A 19,899-nucleotide genomic window follows, 5' to 3' on the forward strand; every position below is an offset into this window, starting at 1 on the left:
GCTGATCTTTGTTTCAAATCCCAGGGTGCTTTCTCATCTGGACACATGGGATTCTGGTAAGTAAAACTTGTCTTGATGTAGGCCTTAGCTGTAAGGTTTGCTGGAATAGTTCCATCTGGCTGTTGTTGGCTAAAAATAAATGGCTCTGTGTGTGTTCAGCACTGAAACACTGTGTGTGTTCAGTCTGAGGCATTAAGATGAGTGGTTACTAAATGAGAGGAAAACTTTGACAGTAGTGTTAGGACCATACACTGACTAGGAAACCCTTGGGAAAAAGGTTTCTACTTCATATTGGATCAAAACTTTATCTGCCTAAGGATTTCTTCTTCAGGCTTTTTTCTCCGGGAGAAGAGTATCAAGGATGTCATGTTACTGTTTAGTCTTGTCCTTTTAGAGTGCTTCGCAACTCTAGAACTTATGTACAGTAGGAGATTATGGCTGGTGAAAAATCATGGTGTAGAGGAAGCAGACATTATGAATTTCCCTAGGAAGAGGAGGTTTTGCAATGCTCAGTTCCTCTGTCACAAATAAGTAAAACTAAATTTAGTAGTAAATTATGTTCCTGCTGTTCACACATCAGTGCCCTCTATGTGCCCTGCTACTGTGTGCTGTGAAATTATGCTGATCCTAAGTGCTGCTCACTCCTCTTACAAGAAAGAATTTTCGGTGCATTCATTTCCAGCCCCTGACACCAGCCATCTGCACCACTGCAGGTTATTGCCGTGGGCTCTGACTTTGAGGGGCCTTTTATCAACTTTGCGAGCCCCAGGTTCGTGTTTTCCATTGATAAAGAAGTCAGATGTTTAACTGTTACTAGACAGTGTATCTTCCTCACAGATTTTTCTCCAAGTCCTTTAAAATCAAGCAGCACAGGTCTTTGTGCTGCTAAGTGGTGGAGTAAATATATTTCCATGTGATCAAAGGTGGCTGGGAAGACCTTTGTAAAAAATTATCACTGAGGTCTGTAAAATGTTGACTAGATTTTATGCTACATGATGATATAGGAGATATAGTTTTTCTTCCTTTGCTGTTAGTAGACAGGAAGCACTGATTAGGAAATACAGAGTATTAAATTTCAGTAGATACTGTAACCACCTTCCATCTAGTTAGAAAAGTTGTGTTCTTTTACATAGTGGTCTGCAAATCTGAATAAGAGAAGCAGCCAGCTCATGGGAGAGAACCAGGAAAGTGGGAGGTGATTCTGTGGGTTATTTATTTTCTGTCTAGCCATTTCCTTGGAAAACCGTGCAGCTGTTTTAGCTTGTTTGTAAATGACAGGATCTAAATAGTATATACATTTGCACTGGTGTTACCAGAAGGTTCTTGGTGACTCTTTGCTCTACTGAATCGTTACACTGTGATAACTCTTACTTAAATAGCAAAGAAAAAAGTAATGCAAATGGAGTGTAAAGTGGTGTGACAGGCTTGTGTTCCCCTGTGTTAAGCACTTGTGGGATAAAATGGCAGATACAGGGTTATTTTCCATTCCTCAGTTCTCTTCTGCAGTCCTTGAGTCTTCACTGTCTGAATTTTGTGAGTAGATCAAACCACAACTTCTGTTCGTTTATGTGTGTTTCTAAGTACTTTTGAAGCTGGTTGAAGTCTCATGGTATTTCTGTAGCATCATGCCCGTGAATGATCCTTGCTGTGTTTCTTTCAGAGGAAAGGCTAGTGCCGCTCTTTCAAGAGGAAGATTATCAGCAGCAATTACTAATGGGACTGGTATGTGCTTTTGTCACAGTGTGCACTAGGGGACGCACAGCCTCAACAAATGTAAAGAGTAAGCTTAGAGGTTGCAGCGCTGAGAGAAAGCTCACTCAGAGTAGCTGTGGGACAAACATGGCATTTCTTAAGTTTTAGAGTTCATAGTCATAATGTCATAATATCATCTTAACAGGTCATGGGGAAAACCCATTGATTTTTCAAAATGCTTTTTCCCAATACAACTTGTCTTTGGCTATCAAGTGTTATTTCATCCTCCTGGAATATTCATCTGTTATTTTTGGACTACTTTACATCCTTGAAAAATGTGTGAATTCCCTACCTACTGCTTTCCTTAAAGAGAAGGTCACAGATCTTCTTGGTCTTCAATCTAACACTCTTTTTACTGTCTCCTTTCCTTTCTCTTCTGGAACTGCTGTGGCTCTTCTGAGGTCCCTTCCTCTTTTGCACTGTTTTCCCTGATGATCTCTCTCTAGAGGATCTACCATCCTTATGCTTCTGGGTAATAAATCCAATCTCAAATCCCTAACTGTCCTCCCTCTGTCTAAAGACACATCTTCTCTTATCTCGTGTTCTCTTACTATTTAAACCAAATAAAACTCTTCAGCATGCACAGGAAGGTCTCAGCACCGCATCTATGCAGAGCCTGTCGACACTGTTCTGTCTGCCTAAATCTAAGGCAAATTTTCATTCTTTGCAGTCTTGTCCCCTTGTTTCCAAGTTCTGCCTCATTCTCTGAAGGTTCTCTACATTCTCTCCCTGCACTTTATTCACACAGATCCAAAAGCAGGCCACTCGTGCTCTTTATCTATGCTTTCCTAATACCCATATTGCTGTCCTGGCACACTGAGATCAATCTGTTTGATAACTCCTTGAGTCAGAGATTTTTGCTTGCCTCAGTTTTACTCTGAGCTTTGAAACAAATAATGCTTCATAGTAATTCTCAGCAAAGAACCAGCATGGACTTGAGTTGGAATCCAAAGTTATGTGAGGTCAGAGAATGTTTCAGAAAGGAGAGGGGAGGGAGTGGCATAGCCTGTATGGTAACAAACACCTGATTTTAAAGACATTGCAATTAATGTTTAACCTGAAGTTGCCATTAATCACTCAGGTTCTCGGGTTCTTGGCTATTACCACGAGTTGTACTTGTGCTGGTTTTCTCTGTCATAAAATCCCTCAGGTTTATTTGTATGTAATAAATACTTACATGCTTAGGATTCTATGTTCATGTTAAAATCCTTCTTTCACCCTGTGTCCTGTTTTCAGCTGGGACAGAGTTATTTCTCAAGAAATTACAAGTAATTTCTGAGTAATAACAGGGTTACCCGCTGGGTTTAAGCTGTGACACCCTGTTCCCCTGGCTTGACCCAGAGACATGCAAGAACTGTAAGCTTTTTCTCTTCAATGTCATTGAAAGTTCTACTTAGCACTCACTTTGCTGAATTTGCACCAAGTAACCATTCTGAATATTCACATACGCTGTTGTATCTGGCGATACTGTATTGAGCTTGGGATCTCACTCTGAACTGGGGTTTTGTCACAGGGAAACGCTTTGTTGTGCTAATGTCTCTTGATCAGGCCTTGTACCTGCTGGACCTTTCCCACCTTCCTGAAGATGCGCAAGGACACTGAATTGTTGGCTTTTTTTTCCCTAGATGGTTGCTCAGCTAAAGGATCACCTTATGAGACATCTGCAGTATGTAGGAAAAAAGAAGATTGACCAAATAGTTTTGGATTACGTTGCAAACCTGGTTAGTTTGATTTCATTGTCACTATTGCGAGCAAGCATGTGTTTGTTGGAGGCTAAGGTCCTGCGTAGGTACTGTGTGGATATAGCATATATTTGGTGGGAGGAGGTTGCTTTTAATATGGTCAACTGTATTTTGCTGCTTAATATCATATATATTGATAAAGGAAATAATAATACTTAAATGATATTAAAAACAGTTGTATTGGTCACCCGGAATACAGAAGAAACAGTTCCCTTTACAGCTTGTACAAATACGGTCTACTCCCTGAAGTGAAAATGTGAACTCATCCTCAAAGTCGAAAGAATGGTCTTTAGATCCATTTTGTTGCTGCATGTCTTGAATAATGAAAGTGCCAGCAGGGGAAATAAAAATTAAGCAGAAAAGATTTCACTCCAATTTGACATGAAAGTAAGTTGTCACTGCTCCTAAATACTGACTTTTATGGGCTTTATGTGAGTGTAACAGGAGACAGAGATTTGCCTGAAGAAATCCATGTAAACTGCAGTGAAAATTTGCTTTCCAAATTCTTATTTTTCTGTGTTTCATCCTCTTCAGAGAAACTTTAAAAAAAATAAGCTGTAAAAACTGTGGCTGTTGTGCATAGAAATCACTGTGCCTGGTTCTGTCTGTCTCAACATCAAGTCCTTTAAGTGCAGAATGCAAAGTCCACAAAAGCTTACATGGCAACTAGTAAATAATGTTCTCTGTGCTGGCCCTGCCATACTGCTCAGTAGAAACTCCTCACAGTGCTGTTTTCTAGGGATGGAAACCTCAGGAAACTTTCTTGAGGCTGCTGGTGCTGCATCTTTTTGCAAGTCCTGTGCAAATCAGTTGTGCCGTCAGGGTTATAATGTTCTCTCAACTGCTGCAGCTTCCACTGAGCTTACTGACTTTTCTATTCAGGCCTTGCTCTGTAGCTGGACAAGTTGTTTCGCTGGTAATCAGCAGGTTTTTTTCTGTATCTTTATAGGAAAGAAATTAAAACTAGTGGCTCATAAAACCAGGAACAGCACAGCATGGACCTGCAAACAGTGCTGACAAAAAGCACAAGTGGAATGTTTACTCTCCTTCTGTTCAGTTTCCAGTTACCATTTGTTCATTCTTAATATAAACTGAGATAAAAGATACAAAAATGCCTGTGCAGCCTTGATCTACAAGACTAAATTATTGCAGACTAAATCTTACAATCAAACCAAATCTCAGCCCCCCAAGCAGCAAACTCTCAGGATTATTTAATTTTTTTAGCATCACTGGAAGTAAGAATTCCTTCAACTCGATTTCCAGTCTTCTCATTCTTAGAAAAGCTGCTATAAACAAAGATAATGTGTCTCTAAAAATTGCTCCTGCCCTCTGGCTGGTGTTTGGAAATCTTCAGAAATGATTTCATTGTTAGGGTTATGTTTCCCCTCATCCTAGTCAGGAACTCTTGCATCTTAAACCTTTCTGTATCTTAGATGTTTGGAAGATCTTCAGGGAAAAGAATTGTTTCGATTCTTCTGACAGTTTTCTGTAGCATCATCAACGTGTAGCTGAGCTACTGAGTAGTGAAACATGCACAGACTTGAAATTATTTGCTTGTCTGTTTGCTTTCATAAAATATTTTGTTACATTCAGGAGCAAAAGAGTGGCTAAGAATAGGGCTCCATAGTGTGTAGCCACTGTGTAAATCAGTTGCAGCTGAACTCAAAGCAGCCGAGACATGGGAACGTTGGTAGCTCCTGGTAAAACAACAGAGGAGTGGCTGGTTGGTGTCACAGAGCTGTGTGTGTTTGTATACAGAGAAGTAACGTAGGGAAGTGTGAATGAAACGTCTCAGTGGGATTTCCCTTGGGTACCCGGGAGGTCTGCAGAGCCTGAGCATGCCTGGGTACCAGTCCACATGCCCCCTTGCCTGCAGTGGTGGTTTGTGTGGCCATATTCTCTTTTTCCCCTGCAGTCACTTTATCTTAGCTTTGCTCCGTGTCTGTTTCTCTCCATTTCAGTGGGGCAGGAAAGGGGGGAAATAACTTACAGAAGCAGCATGACATTTGCTGCCCTGGCAGCAAGCAGAAGGGGAGGCAGAGTGAACAGGCAGCCTGTGGCGCTGGGAAGGGACAGGCCAGTGTAAACCATTGAAATTGCTCTGAAAGCTGCTGCAGTGGCTGCACCTCTTTGCTGATGTCTGTGGCTGGCTACCATCTCATGTGGTCTCAACTGTGGAGGGATAGAAGACAGACACCATGTGGATTTGAGTTTCCCCAGGACTGCCTCGTATCCCCTGCACAGGAGGGCATCTGGAAGACAGCAAGACTGTGTCTCACTCCCTTTTCTCCTTTGGTGCTGATGCTTTTCTCTGGCTGCTTCCATGTCTTGCCTGTAGAAACATCCACAGGAGCTGAGCACCTGTGGCTCCAAATGACTCTAGTGGAACTTCAGTCTACTCAGCACCGTTGCCTGTAAATGTAGATGTTTCAAGATGGCAGATACTTTGCGAATGTCAGCCTGGGCGCTGCTGCATGCACTGTCTTGCTGTTGGTCAGGTATTCTCTCACTAATTCAGAGCACTCCAAGGGAAATGGTTTCTGATACTTGCCCAGAAAAACCTCATTTTGTACATCTTTGTTACTAAGTGGAAAATGGCTTGGCCGTGAAGCTGTGGGTCAGGCTCTTAACTTGGTTCCCAAGAGACCCAGTGCTGGCCTTGGCGAGGAAGCTGCCAGTGCTCCTATGAACCAGACAATGTTTCCTTTCTCTCATGCACATTATCCTGTGTATTATGTACTAGAAAAGGTTTGAGTCATGGCTTCTCTTTCTGTATGTATTTTCTTTGATGTCCATTGTAGATGGTAGATGCTGATGTCCAAAGTGGGTTAATGAGGGTGTCTTGTCACAAGCATGCATGTATTTAAGTATTGTGATAGCTTCCTAAATCGTATGTTGCTATGATTTAGGAAGTTGCCATCTTTCTGAAAGCCATACAGTTTGCTGTATTGTTAAGCAAAGAATATTGACTCTGGAGTATCATACCCATGAAACAGTTTTTGTAGCACAAATAAGAGGTGACTTTGGAGTTTGTAAGAACCTTCCTCTCACCTCAACACTGATCTTCAGATCCAGCTGTAGCTCCTAATGCAGAGGTCTTAGCTGCACCCTGTGTGCTGGCCAGAGATGAAAGTCGTTCCGGCAGCGTGTGTGGTTGTTGTGACCCTTCTCTGAAAACTGGAAATCACTCCTTTCTTGGAAAATGAGTGGGGAAAACTTACCATACTCCAGAGAGATTAAACTGGAGCTTTCCACTGCATCCAGGAAATATGAAGATGGAAAGTATTAAGTGGTTATTCTGCATCAGATAGCTGCACAAGGCTGGATGAAGTGGCGGAGGGAGAAGGTGCTACCTTGTAGAGCTTTCTGGCCGAGGTGCAGTGGAGAACACCTAGGAGCAACTGAAGACCAGTATTCCCGTTCTTGCCTTTGCATAGGAACCTTTCTTGTGTGTCCTGTTTCTCTCTTGCTTAGAGCCTGTGACAAGTTAGAGGTTGGAGGGGGCAGAGCCTATGAGGAGAGAAGAGAGTGGGGAAAAAGGATTCCTGGATTCTGGCCATCTTGGTGTGGGAAAAGGGGTTTGTAACTTCTCGTGACACCTCTCTGCTAAAGAGGGGTCAGACTTGCTTCCTCAGAGTTCCCTGGGACCGACTGATTACTGCGCTTTGAGGTCCAGAGATAAAAGGAAGCATCTTGGTTCTGTAACTGAGATACAGAAGTGGTTACACATGACAACAGTGAGGGGCTGGCTGGAGGAAGTTAGTTCAACTTTCATGTGTGGTTTCTCTCTTTCAACTGCAGAAGCTTAGAAGGCCCAAGTGAGAACAGGGCTTATGGCTTTTGTGTGATGACAGCCTGTGCTGGGAGCACAAAGAAGCAACAGTGTGGGCTGAGGGATTGTTTTACTTCACTAAGGACAGAAGGGGACTCAGTAGAAGAGAAGTATTTGCTTGTCTCATTTTTCCTTCTTGCCAGGATAGATCTGTGATTCCTGCAGCAGACTTCTCTCGCCAAACTCAGTATTTTGCTGTCTTCAGCATCATCCAGTTTTGTGTGGGCCCTTGAGACCTTTCCTTGACAAATGAGACATGCTGGTTTTGCTTTCATGGCAAACAGATCTTTGAGAAGTTGATCCCCAAGAAGCACAATGTATTAAATCCCGCATGTCTTGCATAATGCTTTGATGAGCTGGAAGCACTTACTTTAAACTTTTGGAATAGGGCAATTCAGTTACAATTCAAATTTTAATCAATTTTACATTTCGTGCCCCTAGGGAAAAAAGCCCCAAAGATAAATATTGGAGTCTTGGTGGGAGTCTTATGGGAAGTTTTGAACATAAACTGCTGTGTGGAGTGAAGGCCAAGCACCTGCTGTACACAGAAACATTCAGTCTTCTCTTCTTCATTGCAGCTGAATCTGGTGCATCAAATAATGAAAGAAGTTTGGAGGAGACACCATCTTCATTCCTGCATCTTCTGCTTGTGAGCAAGTAATTTGTTAACATTTTCAGGCTGCCTTTTAAAATATGGGCGTAATAGTTTTGGTCTTCAACAACACTACTTGCTTGAACAGTCAGTGCTTACCCTACTGTGAATGTCAGTATGACTGTCTTGTACTGTTCGTAATGAGCCTGCTGGCCCCCTCTAAGTCAACAGTACTATCAATCATACAGGCAGTTGTACAGCTGGAATTCAAAGTTGCTGAGTTCATAGTGGTCTGAAGCTGGGAAGGGGGTATTAAATGCTCAGAAAAAGTCAGGTCACTTACACCAGCACTCAGAATACATCATCTGTTGCTGTTGATACCAGCTACTGCTGAGACGTGTAAATATGTAGGAGTGGGGGGAGGAGGAAGGAGACACCACAGAGACTGTGTGTGTCAACACTGAACAGCTAGTGCTGCTAGGTGACAGACACCTAAGCAGACAAGATTGCATCCCATGGCAACTCGCCCAAAATGTGTGCACTTGTAGTACAACAAGATAACAGTATCTCCAGGAGAGTGTGGGCATCTCAGGTTCCTAATATGTTGCTGCTTTGTTAAATACAGCAATGAGAGAGGAAGTGCAGGGGAGTTTGCAGTGTTCCACATCATGAGTCGGATTCTGGAAGCTGCAAATGGCATGTGCCTGCCTTTACCTCCTGGTAAGTCCTGTGTTTTTCTGTTTTAATGGTAGGTGAGGAGAGCAGTGCTGTGAATGCCTCCTAGAAGAGCACTAGTTGCAGCACGTGTGTCAACTTAGCTTTGGCAGTATTGAAATCTATTCAAAGCAGTTACAGAGGGGAAGACCCTCCATAAACACATGCAAATGAAATGAAAGAAAACTGCATAGTTACTATGAATAGCGACAAGAAAGGTTGTCTCTAAATAAAGGTTTAGTTCTGTTTTCAGCTTCCAGTGGAACGGTTGGGCATAGTCTCAGCTTAAAATGAAGGTTTAGACTTCCCTTGTAGAAGAAAAGAATATACTTTTCTTAGACAACTAGACTATAGTATCAAGGGCTGCAAGGGAAAATCCTATCCAGGGGCAAAAAGAGAGTGGTTTTCCTCATGCTGTTGCCCTGATAATGTTTTTCAGTTTTATGCTTTGAAAGGATTACCTCCAGCCCTGGTGGAAGAGCTGATCTTCATAGAACTTTCATTTCCTAGAGCTCCTTATAATCCCTTAGAGTGTTTTCAAAGCATGAGCTTATTTCTTTTAGGGAAAGGCTTCTTAATGCTTTCTGATTCAGCTTGAATCTTTCTAGTTTGTATTTCCTGATCTGTGTTCACTCTTTGAAGCTGCTTGTGGTTTGAGGTTGTCCCTCAAACTTGCACTGTGTGGGCACAAATGCTGCTGTGTAGTGGTGTCACCTGATGACAAGACCATCATCTGCCTGATGTTAAATGAGAAACTGAAGCCTGAACACTGTGTTTGGGAATGTGTCAGGGGCAGCCACATACTGAGAGTGGTGAGGCCTCAGGTTTTGATTTATTAGGAGGAAAGAGGGAGATAAAAGACAAATTAGTAACAATTCAGATATAAGGCAACAGCCTGGAGATGTTTAATGACTGTGCATGACTGTAATGACTGTTTTCAGTCCCCTGGGCTTTCCTCTTTCTGGCAGGATTGTACTTGACAGGACTTAAAGGATGCCTAGGTAAGACTACGTGACTTTTGATAAACTGGTTTCCTCACCAACTAGCCACAGTCAGAAGTTAAGGGGAGTGGTGGCTTTAGCTACAGTAATGCCAGTCTCTAACACAGACTCAGGAAAAAATATGTATTGTTGTACCAAACAAGTTGGTTTCTCTTTCACAGGTTTTCACACTCTGCACTTGGGGCTCGGTGTTCGATGTCTCCCTCTGCACACCCTCCTGCACTACATTGATAACGGAGTCTTGCATTTGACAGAAACCTGTGTCAGGAAATTGCTGAAAGGTGCAGTGAGTTTCACATGTTCACATGTTCCCAGCCAGCTAACTGCAGTGATGTCCCTTCAGCCATTCAAACTCAGACACAGGATTCACCACCCAGGAGACTTGGCTCCTCTCACAGAGTGTTGTTTCAGTGAGGGCTGTAGCTGATGGTGTTGCCCAGCTGAAAGGAGGAAATCAGAGCTCAGACTATACGACTGAGCTGTTCCATAGCAGACAAAGAAATACCTGTTTGGAGAGAATTTCAGTTTATAGTTTTTCCACTTGGGACTTCTATGAAAGTGAATACAAAAGATCATCATAGAATTTGTTGGGGGATTCCTGTGACTCTATGGAAGTGCACACCTACGTGTCAGGAGGTTAGTGTGCTATCCAGTCCTCAGCTTTTGATTTCATTATGTTTGGAACAAGGGGAACGGCCCGTCAGTCTGACCTCAGTGCCACGGAAGATTATGGAGCAGTTGAAGGTGTCCCTGCTCATTGCAGGGAGGTTGGACTAGGTGATCTTTAAAGAGCCCTTCCAACCCAAACTATTCTATGATTCTATGATCTAATTGCCTTTTCTAGATCAGAAGGGAGGAAGAGGGAACTGTAGCATGTTTCCCAGGATGCAGCATGAACAGGAACAGATACTCCAGCAGTAATGCATTTCATCACAGTTGCAGCCATGTTCCTTTGTAATGTGCTATTCCTCTAGTGTTCAAGAAAATACATTCACACAATATGCTCTCTCAATCTGTGATGGTCTTGATAAATTCACTATAAATATGGGGAGTTCTACATAGTCAGAACACATTGGAATTACTGTATAAATTGTTACATTAAGGGTGAAGTTACGTACAAATATACAGAAAGATCTTTATATAGATGGTATAAACATGACTAACACTCCTCATAGCCCTTATTTAAAATGAACATTTTCATTCCATTGCAGAGGTGTTTTCAGAACGTGTTCACTGAAAGTTGAAAGTTTTAGTTATGTGGGGTTTTGGTTTGTGTTTGTCTTGTAGACCTGGACGACACTGAGAAGAATGAAAAGCTGAAGTTCAGTATTGTCATGAGGCTTCCCGAGGTAACTAATGACTTTGGATGTTGTTCCTTGGATTTTGGAGCTGATAGGCAGCTCCTCCTTGTGCATAGGATCAAGCTGATGGAAGGCTCAGCTGTGCTTCAACCAGGGCACAGGTATAACCTGAACCTCCATCTGCTGCTCGTGACCTGCAGGGTACCCTGGTAACTTACACTGCACATTTGTCCATAGTGTTTTACAGTGTCTCTGGTACCCTGCAGGAGTCAGACAAGACTGACACTGCTTTGCAGAGTACTCATCTGCGTAAAGCAATAGGGGGTTAATGGGGTTTAAAGAGTATTTATGAGGGGGTTTGTGTGTGCTTTTTAGCATCTGCAAATGCCTTTCTCACTCATGACCTCAGCATTTGGTTTTATACGTTTAATCAAATATGTTCAAAAGCTGGTACAGTAAAAGCTGTAAAATCAGATTGCACCACAGTACTGTGGCAGGGATTGAATTACAGCATCTCCCCCTCTATGAAATCTCCCACCTCACTCAGTGCTGAGGTGACTCGGAACTAACGACTGGTGCTCCATTAAAAGTTCCAACAGAATGGAAAACTGACTTCTCCTTTTCCCCTTTTGCTCCCAGTGCACACCACAGTGCTGCAGAGGAGGCACAACATGCCAGTGAGCAGAGGAAGACCAGGGATTCCCCCCTTGGGGAGAGCCTTGCAGTAGAACAGGCTTTTATCAGCATAAGTTACTTATTGTTTGCTTGTTATGGGCTGTTCATATGGTTCAAATGGGCAGAAGTGCTGCTTTGGTTTTCCTCTAACAAGGGCTTCTTTATTCGGCAGCAGTTTTGAGAAGGGGTGGGGAAGGAGAACTCCACAGGAGGTTCCTTGTCCTCTGTGTCTTGTTTTGGGCAGGGGTTGGTGAGCTGGGGTCAGCGCAGGGCCTCTCTGAGCTGCCGGCCCCAGGCCTGGTGGGCCGGGAGCACCGTTCCATCCGTACTCTGCTGCCAAGGGCTGAGCTGTGAGCGCTGTAGGGCACATGTACTGCTAGTTACATATGCACAGTGGGCTCAGTGCCCTATTGTATCTATTTACAGCTTTGGGAAAAAATGCAGAGGATAGTTTGTTTGGCAGAAAGGACACTTTGGGGTGACTTGGACTATTTTGAGCAAGCAACATTCAGTAGATGACTTCAGTGGCATCAGAAGCAAGTATTTAAGCACCATTGAAACTGTACATGAACTCTTCCAGTAGTTCTGTATTGCAATACAACTGAAAGTAATAGGGGGAAAAAAAGGTCTAGATAGGGAAAACCACAGAAGGTGGAGCTTATTTCACAGTGTGTTCATATTTGCTTATTGGTTAGGATTAGAAGCTTTGAGACATCTGGATTTGAATCTCTTGCCTTAGTGAACGGGAATCAATGTTATCCATTCCCTGGATGAGGTCCTAAATAATGGGATGCAAACTATGTTCCTAGTATCTATTCTTGATGGCATTCTGCTTTTGTAGCATTCCTTAGGCTGAGCCTGAGAAGCCCTGTTCTGAACGAGCACTGAGGAATGGGGCATCAGTGGTGTTCTTTGGGAGAAGACTGGATCTAAACCAGAGACTCACAGTAAAGGATAAGCAGTCATTTTAAGCATCCATTAATGTTTAAGTACACATGCAAAGTGGGACAGAGGTAATGGCACACACCAGTTGGTAGAAACCTACTGTGTAGCTCCCTGGGTACTGAGTAGCAAGGTTTGGATTGTTTCCCACATCTTGGGAGCATGTTGTAACCTCTCAGTTACTGCTAATGAAAGAAAAGCTCCATAGCTAAAAGTGACATCTCAGCTTCTGTCATCAGTGTCTGAAAGCAAAGCATTTGTGTTACAGCCTGTATTTTGTTTCAGGTTTTTCCTCCCTTTTCTCTCTCCCAGGTTTCCCCTGTCCTGTGTTTATGTTCTCAGGTTTGGGGGTTTGTTTTTTGCTTGCTAGGCTCTTGGTCAGAAGGTCCGACAGGTTTGGGATCATCCAATAAACGCTAATTTAATGGCACGGAAATACGTGAAGCTCTTGCTCGAGAAGCTGGGGAACAGGCAGGTGAGAGCACATTCTTTAATCCTATGCTTTGACAGTGTTGGGGTTCCTGACCTTTCTGTGAGCTATAATACACTCGAGGTAACACTGGGACTTGGCGCTGTGCGACTCTGAACTAACCTGTGATATTCTCCCTTACAGTGTAGCAGGCCTGTCCCTGAGAGGCTCTCGGTCCCTGTAGAGTTTTTGCCGCTTAACTACCTGACCAGTGTGTTGGCAGAGATAGAGAATCAAGGTAACGTTAATTCTGTGCTTTGGAAGACCAGTAATTGTTACTTTTGATGGTCACACTTGGCAGTACCCTGACTGTATGGACATAACAGAGTTCTACAACTGCAGCGATGTCCGAACATGTAGGTTTGGTTGTCTTTCTGCCGATGGGAATTGTCAGGGGGCTGCTTCACTGCACGTCCTCTCTGTGTTGGATCCAGTTGGCAAACATGCATTTTTGAGAACACACGTCGTGAATCGTGGTTCATGTACAGCATGGTGGCAGCTGTTATTCTGTGTTCAGATGGGGAGAAGGGCTTGTTCCTTATTTAGGCAGTGTGGTGGCTAAGAGGCAGCCCTGATCAGATCTGCCACCTCAGAAAAGAGCACCCACATCACTAGATTTGGAGGTGCTCTGAAGTAACATTCTCATCTCAAAGCTGTTCCTGTTTGTGAAATACAGCTGGTTAGAGCACTTGTTTCAGACAGTGAACATCAGCATCTGAAGACTTTGAATTCTACTGAAAAATGTGTTAAGGGAACACTGGACTGTTTGGCATTACTGGCTGTGCCTGTACTGACAAAATAAAGTCAGGATAAGGATCTGAGTAAACCAAGGTTGTCCAGGTATGGATGTATTTCTCTTTGAGGAGTAAAAAGAGATGGAAGTATATGGGAATTTGCCCTGGTCCCTGTTATGTGCTAGCGCCAACATGGCCACTGTGCTTAAATCTTTTGGATATCCAGTGTAGAATCAGTGTGGAAATGCTGGCGGCCCCAGAGGGGGTCTGGCTTTGCTCCGTATGGACTATCGTTTACTTAACCCCACTGATAGGAAAGTTTTTGCCATGGGTGAGCATCCAAACAGCTTGCTGAAAGCTGTAGGTGTTCTGTGTAAATGAGAGCACAGTTCCACCTATTACCTCATCTTTTGGTATTGTAGATGAAGATGTTTACAACATCTGCACAGCTGAGCGTGCGACAGCACTTACGATAGTGTAAATACTGGCTCATGATGTTTCTGTAGGTGTGCAGCCACATGAGAAACCAGAGCACATTCATGTGAGATTTGTTGAGGAAACGGCACTGAAACACACCATGACGCTTTTGGGCCTCAAATATTCCTGAAGTCACCTCTCCTGGAGAAGGCTGCCTAGCTGTGGTTCTCATCAGAAGTACTCCCAGGTCATCTGCAGCTTTGGGAAGCCACCATTACAGACATAAGCTGCTTAAAGCAGTGTTTGGTCCAACGTATTAACAGTGAAATTACTGACTTTGAGATACATCTTACAGAAATGCATCTGACACAACCGCAGGTTTGAAAGGTGTCTGTGGTTTCGTTTTGAAGTGATCAAATAAGTGGAGCTACAGCGAGTATCAAAACATGCGGTGAAAATTGGTATCGGTGTCAGTTATTTTAGCAGCTAGACAATCCTGGAAAAGGTAGTCCAGTGGTATTGTGCTGTAACGAGGCCAGTAATATTTACTCATTTAGATTAATAAAAGTATTTCGTGGTGTGATTGTGTGAAGCAGGTAAGAATAACAAACGAATCAGTTCTTGTATATAATGCATCAGTAATGACGTGTTCGAGCCTTGTGCTGGCCACGTGTTACCTCACGGTACTGCTGCCTTTGGAGTTGGGTTCTAGTGTATTCAGTTTCATAATTAGCACAAAATATAATCTCCTTAAAGAGCACGAGGCATGGTTCTGTTGTTTGTTTGTTAAGATGTGTGTAATATATTGTAAGCAAGACAGGATAAGAAAGTTCTGTAGAAATTTATCTTAACAGTAGCTTGGATGAAGTTTTACTTATTTTTTTCCATACAACTTTCATGCTACAGTGCAAACCTCAGCTTCAGAAGGAAATTATGGAGGTTGCCTTTCCTTCATTTTCAGCTGTTATTTGTACAAAAGTCCAGTGTTGCTTGGTTGGTTGGTGTTGGTTTAAGTTCTGAACTGTGACATTAATTTACAACAGTAATAGTGGTTTGCTATGCAGAGAAAGTTTTAAGTTCTGACATACAGGATTTCTGCAGTCTCCATTGGATTGAAAAACAACTTTATCAAAGCTTCAGACAATTAAACTAATGAAACTCATTGCCAAGTTCATAGATGTTGGAGGTTTTCAGGAACAACCTCTGGTGCTCTCTCTGAGGAGTTTTCACTGGTGCTTCCTGTTCCTTACCAATGAAATCAAAAGGTCCTGTTCTCAGGAGTGACTCAGAAGTTCATGGTCATTCCCTTGTCGTTACCATCAGTGGAGCAATAGTTTTAGCCTTCCCAGGAACTCCACAGAGGGAAGGAATATTTTCCTCAGTACAACTAAAATTCGTCTGGCCAGTGTAAAGTCCAGTCCCAGGCTGCAGAAAGCTGTGCTGGTGTGTTTGTGTAAGCGGTGGGGACTTTGTATCACAGGAATAACACGAGAAGATTTTCTAGCATTTTCTTTTTAATGAAATGTATTAGAAAATATCATCAAATGCAATAAAACTTCACCTGGAAAAAATAAACATAGTGTGACGATCACTTGTTTTTCTTAACATTGTAAAATACTGCACTGCGTTTGGGATACCGGGCTCCTCCTAACCAGGAGAAGGGAGCTGGGATCACTGACTATTCCAGTGCTTCTGGCATTAACAGCTACTTTGTTTTCAGTATGGAATTTGGCTGAATGCTAACAGACATGCCTTCAGTGTAGTGTAAATGCTGTTGACCCTTGAGATTCAGCAGCAGGCGATGGCCTCTCCTGCCTTCGGTGCCGCCTGTTCAGACTTCAATTGGCTTTACCACGGGTTTCCTGAAATGCCTCATGTTTGCCCCAGGTTCTGTTGGTTTGAAGGGGGCCAGAGCACCGTAGGGCCGCGGCAGCGGGAGGCTGTGCTCGTCATTGGGGATATAGGCGGTGGGCCGTGGCTCGGCTGTCGTGCGCATGTAGCCGGGTGCTGCAGCTTGTTCCTCTTCTGCAGCGCGCTGTGGAACAAACGGATTGATCACAAGGGGGTTGTGTGCTTTACACTGCGGTGCCCTCCTGGTGCCTCGCAAAGGAGGCGCCTAGTCTAGTCCTTAGCAAACCAGGATGCCCAGAGGGGAATTAAAAGGAAAGCATGAGTCATTGGCCACGTAGATGTGAGTTTGTCCTTTCAAATACTAAGCAGTTTGAGCCTGTAATGCTTTTGTTATTTGTGAAGAAAACAGATAAGATAGATGAACTTTTAAAACTTATAGTAAGTGCGCACAGAACATCTTGGGAATAAGGTAATAGTTCTGATGCTTCAAAACATGGCTTTATTTACACCGACATACCTGCCTACAGTTACTGCTGTACCCACAGAACTGAAAGGAAACTTAGTCATAGCATGAGAAGTGTTAATAACAGAGAAGTTTCTTATCCTAAACCCAGTTTTACTGCAACACTTCTGTGTGAGTTCAAGTTCTAGTAAGTTTATGCACAGTGTATTTCTCTCCCAGCTTTGTGCACCTTTCAGGTCCCTTGCAGTGGTCAACTAAAGTAGTCATACAGCAAAGCTAATTTCCCATCAGCACAAGTTCCCTCTGTACGCATATCTCACCTTTATACTGCTCCCTCTGGGACCACTGATGGTCTCAACTACAGGGGGAAAGTATCCAGCAGGGTACAATTTGAAGCACTGTTTGCTCCGCTGCCCTGCCTCCCCTCAGTCTCCTGCCCAGCAGCCTGATTTCTTGCTACTTCTCATCTGGCATTCGCTGCATCTGGTGTGTGGAAGACACTAAATTTGTTTTTCCTGAACCCCACACCCACCTTTTGCAGCTTTACCTTGAAATCAAATGGAACACAGGACTCACCCTTCAGCTCCAAACAGGATCACACAAATTACTTTAGTAATTGAAGGTAAGTTTTCATTTTAGTGTATTCTCTCCCTTAGATTCGTTGGCCAGTTGTAAGTGGTGTTGCCAGACTGCAGGTAAACCCCACAGTATACCACTTCTGTAGTTATCTCTGCTCATGCCATCATCTCCACAGAGTCCAGGAGCTCTGTGTTTGGCAGCAACCAGCTATGCAGTGAGCTCTTTCCAAAAAACAATCTAGAGCAGTGAAAAGAGAACTGAAGATTTAATTGCAACATGTGGCAAAAACTTACTTTAGCTCTGGCTTCAGCTGCTTCTTTTTGCATCTTCTCGTTGCGTAGTATCTTCAAACATTCGTTCTCTATTTCTTCAGGAGGGGGAAGGCCTTGATCTATCCTTGATGAAACGATCATCAAAAGTTGTTCCTTGTCTCTCACTTCCTGCTGGAGTTTAATGGCAAGGGCTTGCTGCATGGATAACTCTGCAACAAGAGCCATCATCTTCTGGGTTCTGACCTTTATCATCTTCTTCATGTCAGTTGTCTGCAATACATAACAATTGCATTTTCTTAAGGGCTTCCCTTCAGACAGTTGCTGGGCAGGACGCTTAGGTAAGTGTTAGGTATGTGAAAACAAGTCCAACCAGACAAGGTTTTAGAAAACAGCTCCAATGTTGAAAATGACTTAATGCAACAGGTCGTGTGTTTCTGTGTGCACCTGGAACCACGGCAACTGGCAGCATTGACTGCACTGCGAGATACAGAGAAGCAAGTGTGTAATTACCTCCTGCCCCTTCCAGCTGAGCCCTCAGAGGCCTGGTACGCTGATGCTCATTGAGTTTATGCACAATTAACTTTGTAATAAGGGTACAATAAGCCTGATCCTAATTGAGTGATAATGTGGACACAGCAGGGAAGTTTTCCTTGGCAGGGGAATGAACAGACCAGGAATGGGACAGGAACCCCTGAGTCTGACTGAACAGGATTTAAACAACACCCCCCTCTCCCTCCCAGGGAAACATACTTTTTTTTTTAAGTGACTAACAGGGAATTGGGAGAGTCAGAGCACTTTTGAATCTAACTTCCGGCATGCTGCTGGTTTTACGGTCGTTTATTAGCCCATGGCCATGATTTCACAAACCCAAATAACCGCCAAGTTGTTTCTCTGGAAAATTAAAGCTTTATGATGGAGTTGTGTTTTGTGCCTTTCTGAGTCCCAAACTTAACACCTAAGGGAAAAAAAATCAACCTTGGCCTTGTTTTACATGAATCCCTCAGCATTTTCTTCTGTCTTTCACTCAGCTCTACTCTTTTTTCAGCTTTTTCAATAAGGAGGTGAGGTGAAGAGGATTATTTTGCTGTTCCCCAACCAGTATTGCAGGCAGTTAAAATGAAATAGATGTAATTATATAAAAGTAACTATTGAAAATGAGATTTCTTTCCTGTGTGGTTCTCCCTACCTAAATAACAAAAAAACCTTGAGCCAGATACTAAGTTTTTCTTTTTGTATGTTGGAGTAGGATTCACCTGGTTATTTCTTTTTAGCTTTGATGTGTTTGCTGTGGCAAGGCTGTTAAGTGCACGTGCAAAAGGAGGACATTACCTGAGAAAGAACTAATCCCGTATCTTGGTGAAAGGTGCTACTGATGGTGTGGCTTTCAAAAAGCAAGTACACTCACCTAATGATTTGGGTATGTCTGTATTACCGTCACTGCTGAACATCTGTAATTCCTGAAGACTAACATGATTTGCCTGTCTATTTCCAGCTGCTTTTGTAACTCACAAGTGAGTCATCTTACCTCTTGCCCAGATACTGCTCCATTTAGTGTAGGCCGGCACACGGGGCGCGCAGTGCCCTTCTTACCCTCTTAGCTATCAGCAGCGTGTCCTGCTTCCCGTCTGCTGCTGCGGCATGGGCTCTGCTCAGCAGCCGGGAAAGGTGCTCGTAGAGAAGATCTGTCTCCAACAACTTCTCTTCCTTCTGCACCAGCTCTATCTCTAGCTGCAGCGGGAAGGAGGATGCAGGGTGAAGGTAAACAAGAGGGGAAGGTGCAGCACAAGGTGTGATTGCTTTAAGAGCTGCTGGAATAATCCTGGTGATCAGCCATAAGTCATCACTTCGCCACCAGCTTTCTCCAAAATTTTTATCCTCTCTGCCAACTATCACCCCAAGCTGGTTACTGTCAGTTGTACAGTCTTCACTACCAGACCAGGCCCTCTTGGGAGACAGGGGGTTACAGCAGCATTGTTACAGCCTTGCTGTGATTTTCTTGCAAGCAATGCTTTTTTTCCTAGTGATATATATATTTTTTTAATCTTCCAGTTCCTTGAGTCACACCATAATGAGGTGGTTTCAGCTCTTGCTTTAAATACCTTGTCCTTCCTGCTGCTAGTAGAAAGTAAGTGTAGGCTCCAAAGACTAAGAAGTAGAAAAGTACCATTTTTCTACTTAAGAAGTAGAAAGTAAGTACCATGCAACTGAAAGGACTTTAAAATTACAAGGAGGTCGAAAGAGAACATTTGAACTTTTCTCACAGTTCCCAGGAACTCTGTATTTTAATGTGCAGCTTGGTAATAGCAGGCTGTGTTTGTAGCCTGCCTGGCTATGTGAAGCTCTCTCCTGTCAAGGAGCATGGGACAGTAAAGCAAAAAGCTCAAGTAATTCAAGCAGAGGTGATGCGGTAAATCCTTACAAATGGAGTTTCAAAAGGAGGACTGAGCTGTGCACTGCTCCCAGCTTGCTGTTACCCTCAGACCTCCACAGCCCCCTGAGCACTAAATGCAGTGGGGGGTGTTCTGTGCCCCTAAAAATGGGACAGGCAGAAATATCTAAAGAA

The 19,899-nt window shown here is 43.3% G+C and overlaps 2 protein-coding genes across 13 annotated transcripts in view; one reads left to right on the forward strand and one right to left on the reverse strand.

Annotated features, from left to right (window-relative positions):
* Positions 1 to 15,746, forward strand: part of GSAP (gamma-secretase activating protein) — a 47,606-nt gene extending 31,860 nt beyond the window's left edge. For 5 of the 7 annotated variants that reach the window (XM_030480939.1, XM_030480940.1, XM_030480941.1 and 2 more), the window contains 10 exons: positions 25 to 56; positions 1,661 to 1,722; positions 3,378 to 3,473; positions 7,905 to 7,975; positions 8,544 to 8,638; positions 9,795 to 9,914; positions 10,921 to 10,982; positions 12,922 to 13,026; positions 13,165 to 13,258; positions 14,261 to 15,746. In XM_030480939.1, coding sequence (XP_030336799.1) covers positions 25 to 56; positions 1,661 to 1,722; positions 3,378 to 3,473; positions 7,905 to 7,975; positions 8,544 to 8,638; positions 9,795 to 9,914; positions 10,921 to 10,982; positions 12,922 to 13,026; positions 13,165 to 13,258; positions 14,261 to 14,361 — 838 coding nt within the window. In that variant the 3' untranslated portion in view covers positions 14,362 to 15,746. Of the gene's footprint in view, positions 1 to 24; positions 57 to 1,660; positions 1,723 to 3,377; positions 3,474 to 7,904; positions 7,976 to 8,543; positions 8,639 to 9,794; positions 9,915 to 10,920; positions 10,983 to 12,863; positions 13,027 to 13,164; positions 13,259 to 14,260 lie in introns of all 7 variants that reach the window. The other 2 variants (XR_003990752.1, XR_003990753.1) reach the window with 2 other exon arrangements.
* CCDC146 (coiled-coil domain containing 146) overlaps positions 15,668 to 19,899 on the reverse strand; it is a 70,852-nt gene continuing 66,620 nt past the window's right edge. For 5 of the 6 annotated variants that reach the window (XM_030480936.1, XM_030480938.1, XM_030480937.1 and 2 more), the window contains 3 exons: positions 18,927 to 19,064; positions 17,358 to 17,606; positions 15,668 to 16,206 (listed from right to left, as the gene is read on the reverse strand). In XM_030480936.1, the coding sequence (XP_030336796.1) occupies positions 16,003 to 16,206; positions 17,358 to 17,606; positions 18,927 to 19,064 (591 nt within the window). In that variant the 3' untranslated portion in view covers positions 15,668 to 16,002. The remainder of the gene's footprint in view (positions 16,207 to 17,357; positions 17,607 to 18,926; positions 19,065 to 19,899) is intronic. The other variant, XM_030480933.1, reaches the window with a different exon arrangement.

Source organism: Strigops habroptila, chromosome 3 (genome assembly GCF_004027225.2).
Source record: "Strigops habroptila isolate Jane chromosome 3, bStrHab1.2.pri, whole genome shotgun sequence".
Taxonomy (NCBI): domain Eukaryota; kingdom Metazoa; phylum Chordata; class Aves; order Psittaciformes; family Psittacidae; genus Strigops; species Strigops habroptila.